General features: G+C 35.4%; 1 protein-coding gene across 3 annotated transcripts; it reads right to left on the bottom strand.

The window, feature by feature from the left end:
• Positions 1-407: 407 nt before the first annotated feature.
• LOC126700348 (uncharacterized protein At3g06530) lies at positions 408-27,463 on the bottom strand. 3 transcript variants are annotated; one of them, XM_050398446.1, is made up of 39 exons: positions 27,164-27,463; positions 26,852-27,065; positions 26,667-26,762; positions 26,452-26,569; positions 26,095-26,268; positions 25,438-25,608; positions 24,686-24,741; positions 24,492-24,581; positions 24,255-24,403; positions 23,892-23,974; positions 23,681-23,809; positions 23,511-23,585; positions 23,020-23,188; positions 20,412-20,551; positions 20,171-20,263; positions 19,278-19,458; positions 16,955-17,052; positions 16,683-16,832; positions 16,399-16,558; positions 15,366-15,490; positions 15,100-15,181; positions 14,838-15,000; positions 13,836-13,911; positions 13,555-13,728; positions 13,407-13,472; positions 13,207-13,311; positions 12,189-12,278; positions 10,350-10,567; positions 10,005-10,215; positions 9,705-9,887; positions 8,254-8,349; positions 8,084-8,151; positions 7,650-7,998; positions 5,942-6,157; positions 4,522-5,208; positions 4,006-4,415; positions 2,207-2,465; positions 1,263-1,433; positions 408-936 (listed from the first exon to the last, which is right to left on the bottom strand). In XM_050398446.1, the coding sequence occupies exons 1-39, from the start codon at positions 27,324-27,326 to the stop codon at positions 706-708; spliced, it is 6,489 nt and encodes a 2,162-aa protein (XP_050254403.1). In that variant the 5' UTR covers positions 27,327-27,463; the 3' UTR covers positions 408-705. The 3 variants fall into 3 exon arrangements, with proteins under 3 accessions (XP_050254403.1, XP_050254404.1, XP_050254405.1); XM_050398447.1 differs by having other exon boundaries at positions 10,350-10,558; XM_050398448.1 differs by having other exon boundaries at positions 20,412-20,542.
• Between the last annotated feature and the right edge of the window lie 175 nt (positions 27,464-27,638).

Genomic DNA, 27,638 nt, shown 5'->3' with positions numbered 1-27,638 from the left:
CTCCAAATGACTACAATTTGCAAACGAAATAATTTAAAACACAATTTTTGCTCCACAGTTCTAAAAATGGATAGATTGTGAACAGTTAACAAAAAGTGATAAATCCATATAAAAATAATTCTATTAAAATTTTAGATGGACTCAATTATCCTCTTTTATCATTGGCAATTTGATTCAAGAAATTCAAATTGAACTGACAATTGGAATTAAGAACTGACAATTGGAATTCGTTAATGAATCCTTTGGTTTTGTAAAGACGTTTTGTAAGCTACATGACCCTCAGCTTTGGCAAAATTGAATTTGATAGGGATAGCACCAAAATCAGAGACACCGAGATCAGAATCAGTTTTAATAGAATATTGATTAATATAAGCTGTATTGCTACTACTGTAACAACGGGAGAGGGATTCCTTAAAACTGCGTATGTTAATATAGATATGGTAGTAAGAACAAAAATGTGACAATTCCTTGCACACTGTAATTTCATTACAAGGGCTTATAGCCATGATTTCTCAGCAAACCCTCACCTTACACTTAATTATCTTGAGCTTGTTGGTTGTAAGCAGCCTTCTATAATTCAAAATTCTACAATTTACAGCTTTCCTAGAAAACCCTACCAAAATTGAAGCCCCAAGCCCATATCTGCTATACCAAATATGTAAACCCTTGGGAAAAAAGAGAATCATTCTCAGCTAGTGTACAACATCAAAGATACTCCTGGAGGCTTTCACCACTCAAGAACTCCATGTCCTTGAGAATCTCCTGTGCTAGAGATTTAACAGATAGCTCTACATCCTCAAGTAATTCGCCAAGGAAGGGGATGGTTTCAGCCAATAACACTAGATATTCTTCTTTCAGATTCTCCAGAAGATATTTAACAATTCTGAGGCCCAAAATTCGAGTCCGCACCATGTCAGAACGAGTTTGCAACAAAACCTGCAATAACATTTTTTGAATGGCAAAAAGATATGAGAGTTTGCAAACTATTGTTCCCAATTTTATTCCAATATGCAAGAACATTCCTAACTAGTTAAAAGACATAGCAGTTATATACTACCGGTAATTGAAAATATAAGATGACGAGCACATTTGAGCACATCTTTCTCCAATTGTGCAATTAATACATAAGATGTCTTGCATTTAATTTTTAGCGTTTAAACTCAATTATTTAAAGCCCAAGAAGCTAGACTCAAGACGCTGAGCTTTCTTATGAAACCCAATGAGAGATTGCAGCAGACTAGTGTAATAGCTTGTAAACTCACCTCATGGTTCAAGGGTTTCCACAAAAGGTCAGTTCCTGCAGTCACAGCCATCTGACCTATGCACACAACCAATAAGTCATCAACTTCCTTTGTGGATGGTACATTTTGATTCTCTTCAAGAGAAGAGGGTGGTTCTATGGCAAGCTGTGAAACAATGGGCTTCAATAGAACCTGTGAAAAGGCATTTAAAGAATAAATCAGTAAAAAGACAACCAAGAAATGAGATGTCAATAGAATTAGGACATGTTAAAAATAAAAACTCCAATAATTTTTTATTGCTTCAATTTTTGGTCCAAAATTTCAGAGGATTGCATCGGAATCAGGTAATTCATATCTCAAACTAACTATTATGCTTTAATGTACAATGATCTATGAAAAAATAGGAATAAAGCTTTAATCAGCCCAGTATAACAGCCATTATAATGCAAAACATACAACACCCATTCAAGGTTAAAATGCATGGAAATTACTTTATCCAGGCAGTAAAAGCATTTGTGTATTTGATGAATAGACCAACAAATGATTTATCCAGGCCCCACTAGTACAAATACCACAAAGGTTGCAACAATTACTTGGAAACATGAGGAACTATCACTACCCAACATGTGCGCATGCATTTTTTTCTTTCGATTTCTTAAACTTGTGAAATTGAAAATTTTATTATGTGTGACAAATAAACAAGAGAAGAACTCAAGTGATAAGACATTCCAGAAGCTCAATCATGAACTACAGTGGCTTCAGTGTCAATAGAGGAAAAATCCCAACATATAGGAAATTAAGAGCAATGCTACAACAACTGCTGTTAGTGTCCACAATATGCAACTCAAAAATTCCCAAACAAATATCTAAATTTGGAAAGTACTGGAAGCAGCTGCTTTTTGTTTGTTAAAAATGTATTCCACAGTCTTGAAAATTGTCAGAGAATAAAGTAGAAATTGACTAGCCTGAAAATTTGAAGAGTCAAGAAACTTCTTGCTCCCAGTATCATAGAGAAAGCACTTATGTAATGATGACAAGACCAATGCCCTAAGATGCCAATTTCTTAGTGATAACACACTGTTTTCCTCGTTCATATTGCCTGCTTCCATAATCTTGGCCTTCTTTTTCTTACGCGTCAAACCAGAAGTTTTTGCATCTCCAGCATTAGTAAGATGCCGTATGCAACCGTCCAGCAAATATTTAAAGTAAGGAACAAATAAAGACCTGCATCATAGAGAAGTATAATTGAGATGACTGGTTATAATGTAAGAATCGATAGATAGATACAAGTTAATTAAATCAAAATTACAAGTCTCTGTCCCTCGTACTCTTAGAAATTTAAAAAAAAAATTGATAGGTAAAACTTTCATTGAGAAAAAATTGAACATTATGTTCATGATGGTGAACACTTTGAACAAGAAAACAAATACAAAAAGATCAAGAGCTAAAGGAAATGGAAACTAAAAAATCAGATACAGTAGTACAGTTCGTACACCCCCAAACACGAGCCCAAAGAAACAGAGTACAAAAAAGGAGACATTTTAGATGTTCTAATGTTCTCGCCTTGTCTTCAAAAATGCGGGCATTACAGTCCTACCAGACTAACCACATTAAACATGCCAGGGTCATATTCCAAATGGTTGAAAGATGCTTTCCAAACCAGTTTCTCCAAATAAAGAAAAAAGAGCTGGCTGACCTTGGCATTACCCACTGGATCCCAAACACTGCAAAAACTTCACACCATAAGGCGTGAGAGAACTTACAATGAAGAAGGTGGTCCACTGATTCCCCATCGCAGCTCTTAGAAACAGAAAATCAAAAACAACTTTGACATTTTAAAAAAAAAATTACTTACAAACAACTACAAATATTTTATTTGATGAGTGGCCCCAAGAGGTCAAAGAGGGGGGAGAGTTAAACCAATAACCTCCAATTTATGAGGCCTGGTCCCTAACCATTGTGCTAGCCCTTAGACTTATTAACAACCACAGATTTACTTACAGAGTAACTATGGTACAAGAGATGTTAATGATAATTGCAGCCTTGCAGGGGAAAAAGAGGAAAAAGAGGGAGAGAGGTTGGGAGAGGAGGAAGCAGTAACTCGGAATAGATTATGATTTTTGACAAGCCCATACATGCAGCTATCTTATGTTTTGAAGATAAAACCAAGGGTAGTACAAAACTTGTACCATTTACATACACACTCATCAATAAAGCATTGTTACTTATCAAAAAAAAAAAAAAAACCCATTTAGATACACACAATCTAATCCTTTCAGAGCCTAGAGAGGGAAGAAGAAGAAGGAAAAAAAAACAAACATGGAGAATGTTTGCAAAGAAACTCAATAGATGTTTGATGATACAATTGGCAGATGAGAGATCAACTTAAAACTACTAGAATTCAAGAGAGATGAAAGGATAAAATAGAAAAGAAAAGATGCAAACTGAAAACTACAAGCTAAAGTAACTAACTGTTCATCTCTAACTAATTTTATATTTCACCTAACTATATGTGCAATTACATACACTATAAGGGACAAATTATTAAATCCGGTGCTTGGAAAGGCATCATAATTTTGATCCCATTGAATTCAAATCTAGGGCAAACAGTTTCAACGAACAACACATAGATTGGGTGTTAAAAGACCAGGTAACCAGCAAGAAAGCAAAACATGAAAAAAAGAAAAATTAGATCATTAAAAAACAAAACACTGGAAACCATAAATAGAGCAACACCAAGAGCATATACAAGATGTTTACTCACCGATGGCTCTCTGCAAGTTTGTTCATCAGGCTATAAAAACTTATAGCCCTATCAATATTTGAACTTCCCATACTTTCAGTTTCATCCACATCTGAGTCTGCCCACTCAATACTCCTAACAAAAAGAGGCTTGAACATGGTCTCAGTAAGTCGCATGGTCAGAACAATAATTGCATTGATGACATTGTTTTCAACAACATCAATATTTTGAACTGAAGGTGGGTGTTGACGGCGTAGATCAAGAGCGAGCAAGCAAAGGTCAAAAATATTTGCATGGTAACCGCTAACAGATGATTTATCCATTGAACCAATAAAGTTAGCAAGCATTTCAAAAGCAATTGCCAAGCTTGAATCTCCAGATTGAACAGCATTGGAGTATATTTTTAGCAAAGGCGGAAGTGCAAGCCGTACCTGGACAAGAAAAACAAGGTTTGATACAGAAAAATAAACAAAAGCCATCTCAACATAATGGGTTCTCAGAACATGGTCATATATCAGACTATGATAAAAGGCTTACTGGGATTTTCTCAGTGAGCAGTTTTCGGACTGCATCAGCTTTCAGTTTCAACTTTAGGTCTGCCTCTGATAAATATTCAGGATGAAGCACCAAAATTTTCATGATATCTCCAAGATATGGGTTCAAAAAACTACCAAGCTTGTCTACAACTGCCTCCAATGTGATAAGAATAGACAAAATAAGAGAATCTTTGGAAGTTGATACTGCAACAGGGGTGTTGTCATCATCACATTTTGTTTTCAGACCTGAGCATGAAGACACTTCGCCAGAAATCTTTATCAAATTCTCCATTATCTGAGGAAGCTCAGCTAGTGACCTTGTCCCAAGCACATTGATCAAAGCACCAGCTGTGCGAAGGCAGCTAGAAGATACGGCCAAGTTGTGCGAAGTAATACCTTTTGTGACAGAAGCAAGGGACATGCTATAGATGGAATAATTAGAAGGAAACCTGTTGGCCAAAACTTCTAGTGCAGAAACTGCTGCCAGTTTCAAGGAAGCATTTGAATCGTCAGTAGACTCATCAACTATCAGAATAATTTCTGAAGACATCTTCTCAAATGTTTCAACTGAACTCTCATCCATATGAAGCCAAGTACTACTTGAATTTGGGTTGATACGTCTTCTGCCCTTATGCTTTAATTTAACTGTGTCATGGTCCCTAACTGTTTCACATAGAAGTCCAAGAACCTGCATGAAAGTATTATTTATTATGTAAAGAGATTTTACTCTTATTGCGCATATGCCGTAATAGACAAATATAAGTTTTTTTTTTTTTTTAAATGATAAGTTCTACATGTACCCAGTGGTCTTAAACCCATACCCTCACCTTCCATCCAATTATTATGTGATGAGAAAGTGCCAGTTGAGATATCACTCATTGGTGACAAATATAAGGTAGAGCAGAACCACTTTTAGACCATAATTATCCAAATAAAATAGCAGTATAGGTGTGATATATGGTGCCCAGTTAACATATTTTACTACTGTCACTTCTTGGTCCTCTTACGATATTTCCTTTTTCCATTTCATTTTCACAAAGACTAGTACAATTTACATACAACTCAAATTGTTTTCATATTGGTATTCCACTTTTACCAGATATCAGAAGAGGGATCAGTAACGCATATTAATAAAGAAAGATGCACTTGATTTTGAATTCCAGTCCACGATAATCTATAACACTCAAATATTTCCAAAATTGCAACAAAAGTAACAACAACAAAAGAAAAAATATATATATACATATATATATAACTGATTTACAACTGATTTACAGTGAAGCATAGTAAGTATTCTATGAGAATCCTATATGTCAACAATCTCTGGTCCACTAGAGACAAGAAAATATGCACTCCAGTCACAGTTCCAAATTTACATCTTTCTCAATTATCTTATATACAAAATGCATCATGGGAAATACCTTCTTTTTAACATTTCCATCTGCATGGCCAAGCAATTTGATGATGCCTCTGAAGTATGCTGAAGGGATCATATGCATGGTAATAGTCCTCAAGACAACGCGCATACACTCCTTTAATTCTTTCCTGATAGCAACAGGAATACTTATTTGCTTCCTACTTTCATCCACAAGTTGCAAGAGAGGAGCAACCTGTTCCATGAGATCTTCAAGTTTCCTCTGAAATTAAAGCACCAATCACCATCATTGAAATTATAAGTGCTCACTATCATACCTACCCACAAAAAAAGGGGTGCAATAAAGATAGCAACAGATATAGCGGACTTCAATGTCACAGTATCCTCCCCTGATCATACTTATAAATAAATAAATAAATAATCTCCCCCTACTCATTCAAACATACTCTAACATATATAAAAGATGTTTTTTTAAAGGTAAGTAATGAAATTTTATTGATAAAGAAGAAAAAATTATGTACACGGTGATGAACACAAAGGATAAAAAAAATTTCGATTGCTTTGATCACTAAACATGTAAAATAATGACCACAAATAATTTATGTATAAAAGAGTGGTCACTAAACATGTCAATTGTAAAAAAGAATTAAATTTATGTAGACTACAAAAAAATAAAGATACGGTCACTGTCATGTTAGCTCAAACATAAACACAAAGGATATGGGTAACTGAAGTAGTGAAGATAACATTCTTTAATAATTAATCGCAATTTTTTTTTTGGGGATAATTCAATAATTACAACAAAGAATGGGAGATTTGAACCCTGAATACCTCCATTGATAACACCAGCTATAACGCTCTTGGCATAATTAATTGCAATTTATTATTAAAAAGACACCAACAAACTTGAAGTCTGATTGGCACCTACCATCACCACCCCACCCACCCCCCAAAAGTTCCCAGTCACTGTGTGGCAGATTTGACCCACTCCTTCCTCTCCCCAAAAGAGCAACAAAAAGAAATAATAATAATTAGATACAGTTGTCGTATGTGGGAAGTATAGAGAAGATTCACAAAATCAATCCATACAATTACAATGATCTAAAAAAATCCAACAAAGAGAAAGAATGGAATCCCCCAAGTGACTTCATTCCGTCTATAGAGATCTTGAGAAAACAAATCAGAGATCAATCTAAATATTGATAACTCTAGACCATCAAAAGTTCTAGCATTCATCACCCTCCAAATAAACAAAGTTAGTGTCATCAGTCAGATCAAAAGTGGAAGATTTCATTAAATTCAGAAAAAAATTGAGAGATGAATTATATCTCACGTCTTTATAAAAAAAAAATAAATAAATAAATAAATAACTCACATCTAGTGACATGCATATAAATATGGATCAACCAATCAAGAATATAATTGCAAAAAAAACCAGCCATTTCCAATCCCTTCTCCAAGAACTTTATTTATTCATAGACTTATTTTAAAGTACGTATAACGTTATAATCCACTAGATGATTCCCGCTGCACTACATTTCTATCAGAATGGCAATACAACATCTGTTGTGACAATTTCAGAGGAATCCTGCAGTTTTATCATTTAACAGGATAGCAGGGTACAATAATGTAAGGATGCAGATAGCAGGACATAATCTAGCCAACAAGTTCTTGGAAAACAACCCAAGGCCTTCAAAAAATAAAAACACTTAATAATTAACAAAGCTAGAGGAAAGAGAGTAAAAGACACATACCTGAATGTCATCAGAACATTCCCCTGACTCAAGCTTGAATGCAAATTCTGGATCTTGCATTTTGTGCAGAGTGAACTGCATGGCAAACAACAATTCCATAAACAGTTCTTGGCACAGATTACCTTTCCCTATTTGTTGAAGCAGCATAACAAGAGCAGGGAGCCATATCTGGCATGAATATTGCTCACAAATTTGCACTGCAAAGACGTACTCCCACTCTCTATGCATCAATGACGTGAAACTATCTGGATTTTGCAAAGTTTTAACACAAGGTAATCCTTTCCTTGAAACCAATGAACGGAATAGCAGGACAAGCAACGAAGGCAGGCTACTACATTCTCCCAGAGTCCTGAGGATAAGAACATTAACGTAAGCAAGAGATGAAGAACCAACAAGAGAAGTACAGTTAAAAAAAAATAACAACTTGACAGCACCTTAATAAGTAGAAAACAATTGACAGCCTCCGGTGCTCAGCAACTTCAGGCAACACATGCATAAAAACCTAAAAGACAAACTCAACCAAATTAGAAAAATAGCTTACATACAATTACGACCAATGGTGTAGAAGAGATGCTAATGCTAAACACCAAGGTGAAAAGTTTACCTCAAGTAATTTTTCCACGTTGTGCATCTTAGATAGCCAAAATGGAACAACAGCAGATATAAGATCCTCAAATACATGCCGCGAATGACTGTCAATCTATAGAAAGATTGAAGGGATTAGTACAAATCTAAGGCAAAGAATTGTCATCCCAAGAATGGAATTGAATTTTAGACAATAGTCATTGGACTAAACGGAATCTCCTACCCCCATAAATAAGGGGTAAAGGTTGAGGTCATGGGTCAAACCCATATGGGTGCATAAGTTTTGTTTACCAATTTACCCAATGGGGGGACATTTAACATCAGGCTGGCAACTGACACTCTATGGTGCAGACAACACATTTTATGGGATTAATTCATCTTATATATATATATATATATATATTTTTTTAGGTAGGGATTAATTCATCTTATGTGATTTAGGGATGGCAATGGGGCGGGGCGGGGCCGAAGGATGGGGTCTTCGTCCCCGCCCCGTATGGTTTTATCTTGCCCCATCCCCGCCCCGCCCCGCATGACGGGGAATACTTTCTCACCCCATCCCCACCCCTTGGGGCCCCACGAAGCCCCGCCCCACCCCGTAAAACTCTACTTTTTGTTAATTTGCCCTACAACTAGTATAATTTTTTTAATGAAACCTGTTTCATTAATAAAAATATACTTGAAATTACAACTAAATTTATCCTATCAAATCAAATCAATTTTTAGAAAAAATTGAATAATATATCCAAGTGTTTATCAAGACAATCATTAAAAAAATAAATAAATAAAAATCTCATAGTATAACACAACAAAATAAAGGCAAAGAATCACATTGGGTAGAATAAAATATGCTAATATTAATATGTTTGTTTAAATAGTAGGGTTTTAGGGTATGAAAATTTTACAATTATAACCTTTAGTAACGCGGGCGGGGCGGGGACGGAGAGGGGCGGGGTGGGTCTAAAAAGCCTAAACCCATCCCCGCCCCGCCCCGTGATGCGGGGCTAAAATCTTGCCCCATCCCCGCCCCACCACCTTTGCGGGGCGGGGAAAACCCGCGCGGGACGAAGCGGGGAGGGGCGGGCTAAGTGGGGTGGGGAAAAATTGCCATCCCTAATGTGATTAGATTATTTTATACTTCATTTTATTTTGAATTCAAATAGGTAGTAGGTTTCATATCTTTCAAGATAGGAATAAGTTTTTAGATTATCTTTAGTTGAGAGCTTAATGGGACATGATCCTTTATTCCTGGAAACTTTACAAAAGGCTCCAGGTGGTGCTTTTTAAATATGATTCCAAGCAAACCATCAGTGGTGAGGCCTAAGGTTTTCAGGCTGCTCTAGGTCGTGAAACCTAGACTGCCCTGCATCACTCTTAAGTCTTAACCCATACTTGTAGTCACCACTGTTATGTACACACAAAAATGTGAGACATTAAACCTATTCAAGGAAAGAAAATATATCATCAAACCTGTGAGACAGCAGATTCTCCAATGACAGTAAGAATATCCAGTATATGCTCCAAAACTTTTTCAGGGGCAACCTTTGCAATAGAGGAAATTAATGAAAATATAAGGTTGAGGGTAACTCCATCCTTCGCAGAATGGGCACACTCAACCAACAATTTAATGTTGATTTCATTTAAGATGTCATCCTGCCATGAAAATGAACCACGTGTAATTAGAATAAACAGGAATTAATACTGAAATGGCAGACCAACAGAAGCCGTAATCATCCTAAATTTCCAAATCCAGAAACATGGGTGGCATACCTTAATTGGAACAGCATTGATGAGCGAAGCACAAATATCTTCCAAGATTATTAACAGTGTCTGTTGAATGTAGCATATTGTACTGGACATGGACTCAGAAATGCTGGGCGATACTTGGACTAACTTATCATCCCGAGTAAGAGTACCACCTATCCACTCATCTGAAAAAACTTTTCCAAGAAGCTTGAATAAGGGTCCTATAAGAGAATCCCTGAAACGAATAACATGAAACGAGTTAGTATGAGAATGTACAAGGTCATGGCATTAGAAGTGGCAAGTAATATGCCAACCCCAACAGCATGACTTTAAAAATCCAGAATTAGACACATTAATAAAAGCATATACCTATCTGCTATGTCTTTCTTCAGTAGCAAAAAATCAAGAAGAGAGCTAAGAAAAGAGAGTGCATCTTCTCCTTTACATATCACATCTGGAGACAGATTGGACCAACTATGCACATTTGATTTCTTTTTCTTGCCATTCACTGAACTAATTGCAAGACTTTCCTGCTTGAAAACAAAATCAAGCATCTTCCCAACAGTAGAACAAGAAATCTGCAAAATCTAAAGCATCAGTTATGTTTACATTACTCAAACAAACAAAAAAGCAAAGATTTTGAGGGAATTTTTCTTTTTTTGATAAGTATATAATTCATTAATTAAAAAATTGACCCCACCCTCTAGAACTAGTTAACAGGTAATCCAGGGGATTTTCACCCCTAACGGGCTAAGCAGTTTATCCTCATTTCCAGGAGGCAACTATAGACTCACTATTTCTTGCAATACGATACAAGTTGGGATAACTCTCCTTAAGCAGAGCCTCCCCCTGCCACTAATCATGCCAAAACCAAACTATAGAGCCACCGCCAATATCATATCTGATGAACTACAGGAGGTTGTCCCAACCTCCGAGAATATACTTTCTCCACAATGCCAGTACTTTGTGCATATAACACCACAGCAATTTTCCCAACAAGGCTTTATTTAAGCCCAAGAGTTTCTTGATACCCAACCCCATTTGGCTAATTAGAGCTCAAGAAGTATCCCAATTAACTAGATGAACTTAAAGGCACTGCCCATTCAGCCCCACTGAAAATACATTTGAAGTTTTTCCATCCTATTAACTAGATGATACAAGACAAAAAGTTGAGAGAGTTTTGCTAGAGCCACCAATTTTTTTCCCCAAAAAATCACCCTCACACACACACCCTACTTGGGCCCCACCCAACACATATAAAAAAGACATGGTGTGATGTTTTTGGTGGAACAGTCTGTCACTCTAGAAACAAAGAAACATCTAGCATGATTCACATTTTAAAAAGCTATCAAGAAGATTAAATTGCGATTATGGATGCAAAACAAAAGTCTAGATTGGCAGGCCACTCAAAAAAATTTGACATAGAAACAACAATTTTGTTTGGGATATGCTTTTGTTTGTATATATCCGATCCCTCAAGCTCAAAAAATGGTGAATTAAATAGTCACCATCTTAAAATTTTAAATATAAATATCCTTCATAACTCTCGGTAGAGTGACAACTATCAAGCTTCATCCTATAATGTTTTTTTTTAACCATGAATAACAACTTGTATGTAGGTACGCACAATGAACATAGAAAAAAGAGGGCTGCTCAGTAGGATTTTTTTTTTTATCTGCTATATTTTATTCTTAGAAGGAAAAACCATATGCAGCTTATAAAGGAAGTAGATAACCCTCTGAGAATCTTTTATCTGCATAATTCCCCATGTGAAGGCTTCCATTATTTTAATTTTTAAAAGCTTAAGAAACTATTCTTCTAAGAGCCATATTAATCTTTTGCACAGCAGGACAGATGCCCAATTCAGCTCCTTCATGCACAAACCAACCTCACAATAAACAATTAGTGTTTGTGACCATCACAATTAATTCCTCTTCTCCCTCAGATTATCAAATAACAGTCTCCAATTTATCACACACACCCAGTGGGTCCTAAACCCACGCCCTCACTCTCCTCCCAAATAAAGGGCAACTGAGCAGCTCACCTGCAACTAGCAGTCTCCAAAATTGAAGTAAATACGTGGCATGAAAAAAAAAACATTCAACCAATAGAATTCATATGCTCAAAAAACTATAGAATAACAAAATATGCTGAAAGTACTACAACAAAAGAAAAGACACTGAAAAAATTAAAGAGTAAGAGACAAACATTTAGGCACAGTAGGGCCTCTCTGGTTGCATTTTGTACATCACCATTAGCATTCCGAAATAAAAATACAAGCCGATAAAACAGAAGATCCTGCTCAGACCAAAAAAGAAGAGAGAAATTTTTAGCCCTTAACAGGAGTAATTAGAAATATTCAGTGTTTCAAAGAAATGATTACTCCCATGTAATTAAAAACTCACGCCTACAGGTCATTCTTGACAATTTTTTTGTCCAGAAATTGCAATTATATCTTAAAAAATAATGCTAAAAAAAAAAGATTCAGGCAGATTCCAAATATTTTAATGAACAAACTTAAAATACAGATTGGGGGTAAAAAAGGCAGGGGAAAAAGTTATGCAGTTAATGCATTTTAAACACATAAAGTCTACGAACTCAGTCTTTTTAATTTAAAAAAAGAAATCACTTTTTAACCTTTTTTTTTATGATTTATGTACAAGTATTCAACAATTACATGCAAACTTGATACAAAAGTAGAACAATGCAAGCAGGGTACATATTTCCTTTTTAACATTACCAAACATCTATCTGATATAAAAATATATATATGTCATAACAAAAAAGACAAATTATAAAAGATGGTATCAGAAAAGACAACAATCACTTAACTCAAGCATTTATAAATCAAAAATGTCTTTTTCTATCATTACAATCGCTTGTATATTGCATAGTGACAATTTTATGTTACTCTAATTATAGATGCAAGTGGCATGCATTATTTTAAAGCCTATCATGGGTACATGAACCATGTCGTTAACTGTTAGCCTAAAGTAATATTATTTTCTTTTATTAAATAATGGCACCCTGAAAGTTTTTTTTATAACTATTTTCTCTCCTTTTCCCCAGAATTTCATATGTATCTATACATATCCAGACTCCAGAAGGACCAGAACAATCATCCTAATAATAACTAGCTGGTAGTGGCATGTCAAAACATACATTCAAGAATCATGATTTCCAAGCGATATGCTGTGTGAAGTCCTGGTTAATTAAAAAAGCTCACCTGCATATCTTTCTTCAACTCAGTGTATAGATCACCATTGAGCTTCTTTAAAACAGTGATACAGGGCTGTATAATAGCAGGGTCTTCTGAGCCCATACTGTCCAACTGAGAGACCAAAATAAGATGTCAATACAAGCAAGGTAACATCAAATTCCAGAAAATTAGAATAATATCTGTACGAGTTGCAAGTGACTTCTTACTCGCAAAGCCTGAAATAAATGGTCTTCGAGAGCATATCCACCAGATAGAGAGGGCACAGCACAGATCTAATACAGCACATTATGAAGTGAAATTAAACACAATTACCAGACAAACAAAACAATCATTCAAAAACATCCATTGACTTACCTCCAGCAGAAGGCATAGCATTTCAATTTCAGATTTTGACAATTTCTGGCATGACTTATCCAAGTCAAAGTAACATCGACTGCGTCTTTCCAAAAGTAAACTTAAAACTGAATAAACATCCTTATAAACCATAATGGTACTGCCGATTCCTTTGAGTAACGATAGAATCATTAGCTGCAAAAGACATCAACTCTAGTTAACCTTATTTTCCTGCCAAACTTATATAGGAAAGTTCTAGTGTGTGGACAAACAAATATGTGAAAATAGATAAGAGTGCAAACCTTTCCATAATTAGACATGCTTAGAGCAGAACGCAAAAGAAAGGCAAGAATCTTTTCTTTTGTAGATTGATCAAACCTGAAAGGGTTAAGAAAAATTCATATACACAATAATAGACGTAAGCATAACATCAAACACTTCAACAAGTTTCACAATTGACCTACTAAGATGATGATGGTAATTTATCAAACAGAAAAACTGCAGGAGGAACTTGAAGGTTTCCTAGATATGAGAAACCATAAAACATGGAAAATGCAAAAAAATTTCATTTCCAGGCAAAAAACCATTAAGAAGCTAATACGCAATAGATGGGGAGAGAGAGATAGAGAGCGCGTGCTTGTGTGTCAATTATAAGGCTCTGTAGCTCAGAGGGCATTATGATGAAGCCAGAAACACAAGGCAAGAAACATTATTAAGGTGTGATTTTAAAATTGAAGTCTTTTTCTTTGTTATTTACTGACATTTGTCAGTAGTGTTCAGGAATCAGGCTCTACAAATAGACTATATCAACTAAGCTACCAACATGACAAGGTACTGAATCAATCAAATATAATCATCTATAATAAATTGAGCAAATTCTTCAGGGAGAGGGTTCTACTATAATTTTATAAATCCATGAGGTAATTATTTATTAAATCATTAAAATTTGGATGTTCAGTATCCATAGTAATCACTTAAACCATCCCTACTATTGACCAATTTGCAAACACAATACTTATCATTGACAGCTTAGAAATATCCATACTGTACATGGAAGTATGGTCAGAGATGTACAATGTACAGTTGGAGAAAAGTGAAAAGAAACCCCCATATAAAGACCTGTTCCAACTTCCAACAGCCAAGTGAAAAAGCAGCAAAACAAAGAAATATAACTAATATAACATAAGCAGGAGAAGGATCAATTCGTTTATAACATATCATAAATCTTCCAAGTGATGAGAAGGATGAATTGAGATGACAAAGATGGTGATACAAAGCATTAAAAACAACATTATTATAAATACCTCTGCTGAATACTTTGTGGCACTAGAAGACTACTGCAAGATGAGCTGATCAAAGATTCCAACAATGACGGGAGAAATTGTTTGTCTGATAATATAAGCCTTTTTTGTTGAACCATTATGCCCAAAAGCTCATCAAGAAAATGGCTCCAAATTGCACTGCTCCCTGTTGATTAACAGATTACGAATATAGCCATACAAGAGCAAAAAATATATATAACCAAGGAGGGTAACATATAACACGTAATTATGACAGCAGGAATACCATTTTTCTTGCTAGAAAAGTCAACACGAGCCCACTGTGCTTGTAATCCTTCAATGCAGTTCATCGCAGCAATCTTTATATCCTGAAAGTAAAGACAAACATCAAAAATCTGTATACTTACAATGCAACAACTGCAGGAGGAAAATAAACAACCACCTCACTTCATAAGAGAACATTTAGGAAACATCTTTTCTAAAACCCAATACTTCGAAGAGGCCACAAAAGCCATTACAGTAAGAAAAAGTAATAATAATTTGCATTGGTACCTGATTATCACTAGCCAATGGAACAAGAACCGAAGGAAAAAATTGAATTGACAAGTTATCTTGTAGATGAGAACAAAGAAATGAAAAACAGCGGAGACTCTCAAGTTTGACAGCAACGGGACCACCTACAAGAAGTAATAGACAGCATCATATCATGTGAATGTAAACTGATACTGAACAACAATAAAATAGAATAAAATAATAATAATAATAATAATAAATTTTTTTGTTATTAACAAGTTTCTGAAATATAAAATATACCTCAAAAAGTGAAATTTTCCAGGAAACAAAATAAATTTTATGTTCATCATTCAGATGATTGAAAAACAATGATTAAAAAACAGTACCCAATAAACCTGTTACACAACACTGAAAAATGCATCGGTGGACAACACACCCATTTTCAGAGTTTGACACATATCATTCAGCTGTTTTATGATCCAACACTTGCATGTCAATGAAAAAATAACTCTCAATTCTTAAAATTAAATAAAACACAAAAAAGAGTCAACCCTCAATTTTATCTCTACACACATTATGAAACTAACCAGCCACCAGCAAGATCTTTACTTGAGCCAAACATGTCTCTCCCTAAGCCCATTACCAGTCATTGCAAAGGTGCTCAATACAGAAAAAAATGCCCCATCATTATGGAATTTGATGCAAATTGACAAATTGTCCAGAAATAAAATTTTATTTTGTACAAATTTAAGATAATTCTTTCATGACATTGCCCAAAAATCTGACATTGCCCAAAAATCAATGTGCTGATTCAGCAAATGATGATTGTCATGCTCAGCAGTGTGAATCATGGCCAAGCACCACCCTAGGGGTGTTTCTATCTGAGCCTGGAATCTAAGCATGTACAACAAAGTTTTATTGTTCTTCAAGGTAGATTGAAGAATGAAAAGGCAGTTGCAAAGAAGGAAGCCAAGGTAAGCATTTCTAGAAAAACCAAAAACAACCTAGTATGTTTTTTAGGTAAATAAAAGAATAAGAAAGCAAGTAGTGAAGGGGAAAACCAGGTAAGTACCTTCTTCCGTAAAAAATCTGGACAGAAAACAGGCAGGAGCAATAACCTTGCAGCTTTTGACAAGGTAATGAAGGTGTTCCTTGAAAATATGCTTATATTGAGAGGTAGAGAAGAAAATGAACAAATCTTCAAGAATACTAACCCATTTGTCATTATCATCCTGCAATAATAAAAAGTTATACATTCAGCTGAGACCACATTAAAAAGTCATGCCACAATGTCAATGACCAGTCACCAAAGTAGTCTTAGAAGATATGATAGATAGACCCAAAAAATTCACTAACCACTAAAACATCTCCAGGTATTTCTGATAATGCCTCCAGTAACTTCCAAAATATGAAAATCAAGATATTTGTATTTAATGCTCTAAGTTTAGTATCAGATAGCTGTTCTAGGAATCTTTTGCCATCCCAATTTTGAATTTCAGATTTGAACTGTCAATCAAACACCAAAGACAAACATTAGACATTGAAAAAATAATTAGAACTCAGCTTTGTCAAGATGAACAGAGAAAACAATGCCAATCTGCTGCTAATTTCCCATTGTACAATTGTACCTCTTCCACAGAAACATCACCCGCAGATTCAAATGCTTCCCACTCTCTCTTCAGAAATGGAAAGACAGCTTCAAAGAGTATTGAAAACTGGCCTCTTTCTAACATGCAAGAAAATACAAAACTTAGTATCCTACTATCATAATTCAAAGAATCAGAGCAGCATAAGTATAAGAGGCAAGGATCAAGGTAACAATAAAAGCAGAGTCTCACAAAAGTGAATAAAAGAGTTCAACAACTTAACATACCATGCTATGCAACACCCCAGCAACAGGGAAACAGGCAACAGTGAAGTAAAACCAAAAAGCAACAATAGTAGCTCAGTAGAATAATCTTTTAGATTGTCTTAATCAAGAAAAGGCATTATTGTGCATCTTTTGGCATGTTGGATGCAATTTAGTAGGCACCAGAGTAATATGACTCAAAACATGGTCCCATTATGCTTCATGCAATGCATTTGAAGTACATGCTCGCAGTATTGTTTGCACACACACCACATATTCACTATAAACATTCCCCATTTGATAAGGTTTGTCTACTGTGAAAACTCCCCAATGCTGCTGAACACAATTTTTTTTTTTTTTTTTTTTTTTTGCTATTGGTAATTCAGAACATCCCCATCAAGAACCCCAGATTCCCCTTGTGAGTTGAGAGGGGAGTGGAAACCAGAGTTTTCCACTGTGCCAAGAGGCTCACGCAACAAAAGAAAGTTACTTTCATAAGGACTTTCAATCTTCAATTGCCTTCCAAGTGTCCTCCCGCCCCAAAATAAAATCCTTCACATGTCCGTTGAAACAGATCCATCTTAATCTCCTGCAAGCAAATTACATCTCCTCTCCACTCTAATAAATTTTAGTAGAAGGTAGAAGAATAACTCAAGCAGACAACAGGTATACACTGACTCTAGAAACCAATATCTAAAGTTGTGTTATGCCACAATCCATTGTGCAGCAGCCACCCATATTTCATAGCTCACATTACAGCCAAACAGACCCTTTACCACAAGTAATTGCCTCTGCAAGTGTCCTATGCATCACCCAACATACTCCTAAAAGAGTTGGCACTAAGAACTATAAATTTCTCACCACCCTACAATGAAGTGAAAAATAGTCTACCAACTCACACTGCCCTTACACTCTTTTTTTAAGTAATGAAGTTATATTGAAAGGGGAAAAAAAAAGGTACTTCATGTACACGGCAATGAGCACAAAGAATCTTAAAAAATTACAACAAATACAGAAAGAGAATGAATTTTGGAACTCAAAAATAAAGTTAAAATGAGTAAAACCCCACACACGAGACTATTCAAACAAAGTACGGATTAACAAGGATTTCAGCTGATCCAGAGGTCTCTCCCTATCCTCAAAGTGCGATTATAACATTCTTTCCACAATAGCCACATCAAACAAAGCAAAGTAACATTCCAAATGTCCAAAGAATGCTTCCCAATTTAACCACCTTGGGCTCGTCTGCAATCTCAAAGTGTTGGACCCTCTCACCACAGACCCCAGTCCTTCCACATCTCAAATCAACATCACACCTCCAAAGATGACTCTGCTCACCCCCAAAACACCAAAACTACTCCCCCACCAAACATTGATTAAAGGGTGTCACTTTTTAATGCCATATTCCAATCCATATTACAACATATCCCTTTGTGGTGTTTCCTATAGATTATCCAAGGAACAGAAATTGTAAACATAGACATAAATGAGTAGGTAAACTAGAAAGCATAGTATTAATCAGAGTGACTCTTCCACCTTTAGATAAAATACCATTTCTTCACGATAGGCTAGCACAATGTGCTTCTTTTAATAAATTTACCACTTGCAAAAGTAAAAACAGCAAAATTAAGTTTAATATTATAAAGAAAAAATTGGATTACTATTCTAAATCACATAAGAAACCCCACATCCCACCATGATTAAATGTGCTAGACCCAAATTACTTTTCACAAGAGGGAAAGAAAATAAGAATGTCCCAAATACAAACTTATAAATATGGTTAATGATTTTTCTATTTAACTAGCTCTAACACAATTTTCAAGAGAAGAGCTAAATTACAGACTTGGGGTTTTATAGGAGCAAGGAGAATGAGACATATAGAGAAAGCGAGCATATAAAATATTTAATATACCATTACTTATCAAAAATCTATATATATTTAATATACCATGCTTTCAACAAAAAATTAATAATAAAATACCTTCTAAAATACAGTGTGTGCTAAACATGTGTACAAAGTTCAAAAAGAGAGAGGATCACAACCATTAAAACAGAAATAATAGATCAATCAATTCTCAATTAAAGGAAAAAAGAGAACACACCATTTTTCATCATAATAAATGACTGCATCAGCATAAAGAGTAAGTGTGTCTTTAACAACTGAAAATCATCGTTAATCTTGTTAAGCCAAGCCATATGTTCTTCAGGGTGCATCAAAAAAGCCTCAGCCAAACTAGTAACCGTCTTCATATTAATTGAAGAAAGGGTTCCAGATTGCAATGTCTGCATTTCAAATGCAACTTCATAATTCACGGGAGAATAAATAAATAAGGAGATAAATACATAAACCACCATAAAAACATATCCGACAGACATGGACCATAAAATAAAAATATCAGACAAAGTAGAATAACAACTGAATGCTAAACTATCCACCGACATGACCCTAAAATCATGTTTTATGGGTCAAGCCAGCCATCTCATCGAGGTTCATGGTAAAACACACTCAAATCAAAGTAGCTGGCCCTAATGCATATAAGCAATGGCAATTTTTTATCCACACCAACAATTTGAATGCCAATGTCGTAAGTGGATTTCCACATAACATTAATATTTCTTTAGATTGATTTTAAATGAACATTTTCCAACTACATTGCTGCTCCTTGATCTCATCCGCCAATCACGTAGTCCTTTCCCAGAAATATATAAATCGTTCATAGCATGATATTTGGCAGTGCTACTACTCACTCATGAATTGAAAACTCCAAACCTAAGTTTATATTGTAGGGGCACATGAACAAACAGGAACCCCCTTTTGACTATGGCCAATACACACACATAGAAAGTTATTAATATTTTCCTTTTCTATGGAAATCCAAGAATGATCAGAAGATCAAGATAATCTATCAAACATTACACACAGGAGTTCTTGTGAAAATATAGACCAACTCAATATAGCGGGCTAAACAGAATCTCACAAGTCAAAATAATTTACCATTTCTGCACTGGGGGCAACAGCAAGATTCTGGTAAAGCGGCCACTTTACTTCCTTGGCTAACTGCAAAGCCTTCAAATTTAGCCTCTGTGTCTGTACATAGTAAGACAGAAAAAATAAAAGAATCAACAACCAAACAAAATGAAAATATTAAAAAAAAAAAATTATAAGATGCATGATTGATGCCACAATGGAAATATTAGAAAATCAAACATAAGGTCAACGATAAAGAACAAAAAACCTTTGGTAGAATTAAGAGTAAAGGAAACAGCATGGCAGCAAATGTCTTCAGATAATCATCATCATGACAATACTTTGAGTTGGCATTCTCCAGGCATAAGATAGCTACATCAGTAGCTAGACTATTTTTATCTGATGAACCTGCAAACAGAAACAGAACAACAAATGAGACATGTTTTACAACGGACTAGACCACAAAGAAAGAAATTTAATTAGCAATTTTATTTTATTCCCTAGTCTGCTAGTATATTTCTAATGTGTTTTACTTATTTAGGTAGAGAATTCAATAAAATCTAAGATTGATAAATACTTCAAGAATTTCCATGAGAATCTTCTCTGACTAGTTTATAATTTCCTAATGCCAATTATTTAATAAGCCCATTCTGCCTCTTTTTTTCTTCTTTGTATTAGTAAGTTACACATGCACCAAGTAGGTCTTAAGCCCACGACCTCACCATCTAATCCATTATTATGGGAGGAGGAAGTCAGTTGAGCTATGGCTCAACAGACCTATTCTGCATAGCATTTATGTATATCTTCAATTCATAATTGCTCAGACATTTTGCTTGATGGCATGCACACCACAGACTCAAATTCTATAATTTGATGTATAATATGAACAAAAAATAAACAAAAGCATGGGTTCATTAAGTCCCCAAACATGTCCTAATAGGGGACAAATTTCTTGGCCAGAAAAGCTACACTGCAATTTCCTTCTAAGCAGAATAAAACTATAAAAAAAAGTTGATTCCCTATGCCTTTTTTATAGGCAGACCACTCATTACAAGTTCCTTTACCCCTTTGATTCTTCTATGCTTCCTGAATCAACCTTCTTCTTCCAACAGGGAGAAAAATAGATAAATAAAGTTTTAAAGGAACATCAACTGTCATAACAACAAAAAATCCCTTAGGCTCTATTTGGTTGGAAAGATGGAAAGTAAGAAGATGGAAAATGTTGGGAGAATAAAAAAGATTTTAGTTTTTTTTATATAATTCAATAGTTAGTGGAGGGGGGACTTGAACCTTAGATGTCCCATTTGGAAAAACTAAGAGGTGCTAACCAATTGAGCTACAGGGCTCTTGGCTAGAAAAGATTTTAGTTTTCCACCATATTTTTTTGGTAGGAGATAAGGAAAAGTGAAAGGATAGAAATTATATTATTAGCATGCCCTTATTTTAGTTTGAAATAATGAGGTAATAGGGGTAATAATGCCTTTTGAGTCTCACATTTTCATTGCCATTTTCCTTCAAATTTGGGAGTATAAGTTTTGGTGGGCCTGGGTGGAAGACATCCCCACCCATCATTTTCCATCCACCCAACCAAACAATGGAAAACTACCATTTTCCTTCCACAGTTTTCATCCTCCCCTTTTTCTACCCAACCAAACAGACCATAAGTGAAACAAGAAACTACTCACCAGCTCCCTAAAATTCAAAGCTAAATTTATTGAATGGTACAATCTTGATGTTCAGACAGCCTTCTAATGCAGAATATAAGGCCATTTTTAATTCAAATATTGACCAACAGACGACATTGGGTACAAGGGGGCAATATCCAAACTTGCACAATTAGGAAAAAAAGAGTCAGAACCACCCATTTAAACTAATGTGATTCCAGAAAACAATAGGCCATCATGGAAATTTCATGAACTATAGCACCCAGATATAAGCTGTGCCCCTTCTAACTATATTTGATAAATTTTTTTTTGATAAGTAAGAAGAGAATATTATTAATAAAAGAAAAGCTAGAGAAACACAAAGAGTTCACGGTAGTGAATAATGGAAAAACGAAACAGCAAGACAAAAACAGCCCCTAATCTATTCTAAAAGAAGAAATAAAATCCATAAGGGTAGAACAATCCGAGAAACCCCAACAACAAGACCAATCAAATAGGGTCCTCTGGCAAAACTCTAATAACTGAACCACAGTTTTCTCCTCATCCTCAAAGGCCCGCCGATTCCGTTCAGACCAAATAGTCCACATTAAACAGCCTGGGACCAAATCCCATATATCAAAACTATGCTTCCCAAGCCAATGAAACCAACAGAATAATATGTCCTCAACTAAACCTGGCATGACCAAATCGATCCCAAACAACCGGAGCATATGCATCCACAAAGAATGAGTTATCGGACAAAAAAGTAACAAGTGATCCACAGATTCCGCATTACAACAGCACAAATAACATCGATTCACCAAAGGGCAACCACGAAGCATAAGGTTATCCAATGTTAGAATCTGACCATGAGCTGCTGTCCACATAAAAAAAGCCACCCTTTTAGGAACCTTAACTTTCCAAATACCCTTCCAAGGGAAGGTGGAGGGAGCTGCATTACGAATCTTATGATAGAAAGACCGAGCATCATGTGACTTTCATTTTAACATAATAAGAGTAGCATATTAGTGCAATGGCAGAAATAGTGAAGCATATAGAATAAAAAGATTCAGGGCAAAGCATTCTAATTACGGTGCAAAACACCATCATATTCATCATGTGACTTTCATTTTTAACATGATAACGGAAGCATATTAGTGCAATGGCAGAAATAGTGAAGCATATAGAATAAAAATATTTAGGGTAAAGCATTCACTATATCTTCATACTCACTTGACATTAGAATGCCAATGCATCTTTTAAGCACATATTGCAATTCTTTTAGAAGATCAGAAGAACTTATCATATCAGACAATCCATCTAGAGATAGAGCTGCCCGAACCACAGTTAGATCATCATCGTGAAGCTGTCGTAATATGGCATCTTCAATAGTTACAAGACTCTAGTACACAATAAGGGGAAAAAAAGTATGAATAAGAACCAGATCTTCAATAGTTACAAGACTAGTCCACAAGAGAAGATTTAATTTTTGTTTATAAGTAATAAACTTTATTAGAAAATAATTGAGTCACAAGAGAATAGAAGGAAATTATGATTGAGAACCAAAGATTTTGAATCTGGAATTTTGTTGTCGAATATATATATATATATATAACACATCATTTTCTTGATATTTTAAAACCCTATAATAATGTAAATGAAACAAAAGGCTCACACACGTGTATTTCTGTGTGTGCATATATGCATATAGCACTAGATACTACCTGTGAATCAACAGCCTTAACTTTCAGAATGCCAGAGGAGTTTAAACGGGACAATGTAGCACATCGGACCACAGCCTATGCCATATGTTGACAAGATAAAAGTGTCAAACAAAAATAAAGCAAAAGCATTAGCAAACCCAGCCCCAAAAAAGATGTCAAATAACTAATACCTTTGGATGATGCAATGCCAACCAAAATTTTGAATCCGATATACCCAGTGACATATCCAAATTTGTATCCAACACCTTCCCCAATATCTCATATGTTGACTCCCCTTTCTTAGATTGCGCTTTAGTATCCTATTGAAAGTGGCGAAAAGATTAGAGCTGGAACTAAAAACAGAGAGGGGGGGTTGAGAAAGAGAGAAGGTGGTCAATGGACCTCAAGGAACTTGCGAATTGCTGCACGTAGTTCAGATGGATAATGCTTGTTCACAACCACCAAAATTCTCTTTGCCCAGCTTCCTAATTAAAAATTCAGAGTCGTGGTGAGAAATAAGAGCCAACTACATAAAGATACTTGTAGCAAATGACAAATATTCAGTGAAGTAGCTCTAAAATCACTTTCTTTTTCCAAACAAAAACAAAGTGACATATCTGAGGAAGCAATCACCAAACAAACATTCAACAATATAGAAAAAATTATGACAGAAGATGAAAAGGCAATCAAATAATTGAGTCTTTACAATATACACCAGTGCTGTAAAAGAAAAACACCAAAAAAGGTGGTATGATAATAGCATACCAGATTCAGATGATCCTGGATCGCCCATTTTTTGTGACAATTTCATGCAGGACAATAGCACCTTACTGACTACATGGAAAACTAAATCTTTTACAGGAACTGTCTCTATTATTGATACCAAAGCAAGACGGCACAATTCATCAGAAGAACTGCAAACACATAATCATCATTTTCAAATACTGAGTAAAAAAAGTGACAAATATGAGGACAATTGGAAAAAAAGAATCGATTTCCCACCTGCAGTCAACCAGGGCCTCCAAAAGCATATGAAGGAATCTATCAATATTGAACTCCTTCGACAATCCCAAAAGAATCACAGCCAAATCCCTACAAATTGGAGCAGGAAAGAGTTTTAGAAAGCACAAATGAAAAATCAACAAAAATATTAAGCACTTAATAAGCTCAAGCATGTTTATGGTAGTGAGGAGTACCTTATATCCTTCAAAATATCCAAAGCCTTCTTTGGAAACATATCAAAAGTTTGCATCTGACAAATTTTATGCAAACTAAAGTGAGGAAAACCACAAACAAAAAATTGATATTCAGCAAATATAAAACTACTTCAAAAAGCTTTTGTGTATTACTAAAAAATGACTCTCAAATAGACACAACAACATTGGCAGTTCTCTCCAATAAAAGGTACATTCAGCTCCTATGTTGAAGAAGAACCCATTAGGACCATTGATAAACAACCACTAGTCCCAAAAGATAAAGATTTTAGAAACTTATGAATTTAATCATTAAAAATTACTCTAAATACTCCCCCCACACATGTGGGAACAGACTCCCCTTAAATAAGTAAAGGCCAACATATAGGATTTTTAACTTTTTAGATAAGAGGTACAAGATCTGAACTCAATAGTCATACCACTTGGTACAGGGGTAATAAAAAAAAATTTTAAAAAGGGGTATACTTTGCTAAACACATATCAGAATCGCGGAAAAAACCTATAAAACATTTGAAGATTATCACAACTTAGGTAGAAAGGGACGGAGCATAAGTACAAAGAAATTGACTAATACTTCTAAGTTTTATGCAACTGGAATGTTAATTGACTATATAAAACATGAGAAGATTATCGCAACTTAATTAGAAAGGGACAGAGCATAACTACAGAAAAATTGACTGATGCTTCTAGGCTCATGCAACTGGAATGCTAACTAATTATACAAACAGTGGTACCTGAACAAGGTTAATTAAAGCCAAAAGTGACAACCGAAACCATTGCAAATCAGTTGATTCTTTTGCATCCTCTCGAGCAAGCTCAGAAATTGACCGAATCAAACTCTTCACAAGTTTAGGGGACAATGCAACTTTATTTGCAAGTAAACCAACAATCATCAAAGCACCCGCCTACATATGAAAGAGAACTTTCAATTAAAAAATTTGATAGCAATAACACATGTTTAACCCACAACCCTAGAGTTGAGGGAGCAGATCTAGGCAGAACAAAAATCAAAAGTCAAACCATGCTGACTTAGACAATATGCAGCCGAAATTCACAATTGACTAAGGAAGAGAAATATATTTGCAAAATACAGATCAAAGCAAAAACAATTTTGAAAAATATTAACAAAATAACAACAAACACATACAATATAACAACGAAATTCCAAATCCATCACATCAAAGAAAACACAATAAGGACTTCGATTTCATGCTGGTTTGTCATTTATCCAGTTCTGAAACAGATGTAATCACAAAGGTGTTTCATAAATTGAGTGGCATCATTCAGAAAGAATTATCTTCATTGCCTCATAAACATTATGCATAATGATAACAGAAACAAGAGTCAAAAGTGTCTATCCCATTTAAGGGCAGCATGCCTTTAAATCCCACCTTGTGATCTGACCCTCCTTTTGTGCCAGGCTGAAGTCCAGAAACTACAAACGGAAGGATTCTCTTTACAACATCATCTTCAACAGTTGTAATGGAACCCAAAGCCTCTACAACAACTGCCGTGCAAAAGCTGATAACGAACCTTGAAGGCTGATTCTTCTTTGACGGAGTTGCCTGCAGTAGAACAGTCAAGTATATAACCACACAATAAACAAGTAATCAAACAATCAACTACATCCAAAGTAGCCCATCAGGGGTGAATGCCCCTAGCTTACTCAGGCAACTGATTTGCTCGTAGACAAGTTCAAAGGGCTCTTCAAAAAAAATAAAAAATACATATCCGAAGAAAATACTCACATAGTCACATATAGCTTCCAGAACCCCCTTATCCCGAATACATTGCTGCACTATGACCTTTCTAGGTGGCGGTGCACCAGTGGTCTTCACACCATCAAGAAACTTCCATTTACTATTTCTAAATCACAATAAGGTGCAAACAATCAGATTCAATTAGCTTAACTAAACCGCCATTAACGAAACCGCATACAACAAATTGAAAGTAACTCCCTAACCTCGTGTCGATTAACTGTACTATTCGAACAAACGCATGTGTGTCATGGTATGGCAAAGTACATAAAATCAATTCCTCAAAATTGTATATATGAATGCTGCAATTCCAACCAAATTATTAATATATATAAGCAGTAAAGTTAGAATCATAATGAAGCAGCAATAATCAAAGAAGCAGAATATTTACTTGTATCGGCGAATCAAGTACTCAAGCGTCTTGAGGGCCGAAGGAAGTTGAAAATAACCAGACAATAACCGCAAGTACGAACCGATTGAGGCGTTAATTCGATTGTTTTCCTCTATACCTAACAAGTCTCTATCCAATTCTCTGCTTTTATGGCTAAACAAATCGTTCTTGTAGTTTCTGAAACGCTCATCTGTATCTACCAAAACCTCCAAACCTGAAAAAAATGACGAGACTGAATTATGAGAATCTATTTTAACTGAAATAATAACCGAAAACCTAACTAATTGTTGGAGGAAAGTGAGGGGGGGGGACCTTGGAGAGCAATGGAGAGAATGGTATCGACATCGATGTCGGCGGCTTCTTTGGGATCGTAGAGAATGGAAGGGCGAGTGAAAGGGCGCTTGAGAGGCTGAGAGTCTCCTGGTACGAACGATTTTATGACTTGTAACTGCGCGGCTAGAGAGGTCATCGCCATTGAAGAGGGTTTTGGAGTTTACCGGAGAAGTGAGAAAGCTAGCTACAAAGAGAGAGAGAGAGAAGCGGTCTCTGGTTTTTGTATTTGTGTTGTGTGTGAGTGGGAGGGAGCACTTAAACCCTAAACTTACATGAAAGAAAGGTGGAGGGTTTTGTTTGTTTTCTTGCCAGGTATATGCCCAGTGGGTCGGGTCCAATATGCCCGAGCTGTCAAACAACCCCCTTTTCTTTTCTTTTTTTTCTTTTTTTTCTTTTTTCTTTTTTGTTAACATTAAAGAGGTCCTAATAAATCATTTTAAGAAAGTTTTAATAC

This window comes from Quercus robur, chromosome 9 (assembly GCF_932294415.1).
Source record: "Quercus robur chromosome 9, dhQueRobu3.1, whole genome shotgun sequence".
Taxonomy (NCBI): domain Eukaryota; kingdom Viridiplantae; phylum Streptophyta; class Magnoliopsida; order Fagales; family Fagaceae; genus Quercus; species Quercus robur.
The sequence above is the reverse complement of the archived record's forward strand: the minus strand, read 5'-3'. Positions and strand labels throughout refer to the sequence as shown.

What these genes read in the sequence shown, in the direction of transcription:
- LOC126700348 (XM_050398446.1), bottom strand. Translation starts at nt 27,326, where the DNA reads ATGGCGATGACCTCTCTAGCCGCGCAGTTACAAGTCATAAAATCGTTC. An exon ending in CATTGGCATTCTAATGTCAA is followed by an intron (nt 20,552 to 23,019) that starts GTGAGTATGAAG and finishes TTCTGTTTGCAG; the next exon opens with GTTCATCAGATAAAAATAGT. An exon ending in AAGAAAGACATAGCAGATAG is followed by an intron (nt 10,216 to 10,349) that starts GTATATGCTTTT and finishes TATTCGTTTCAG; the next exon opens with GGATTCTCTTATAGGACCCT.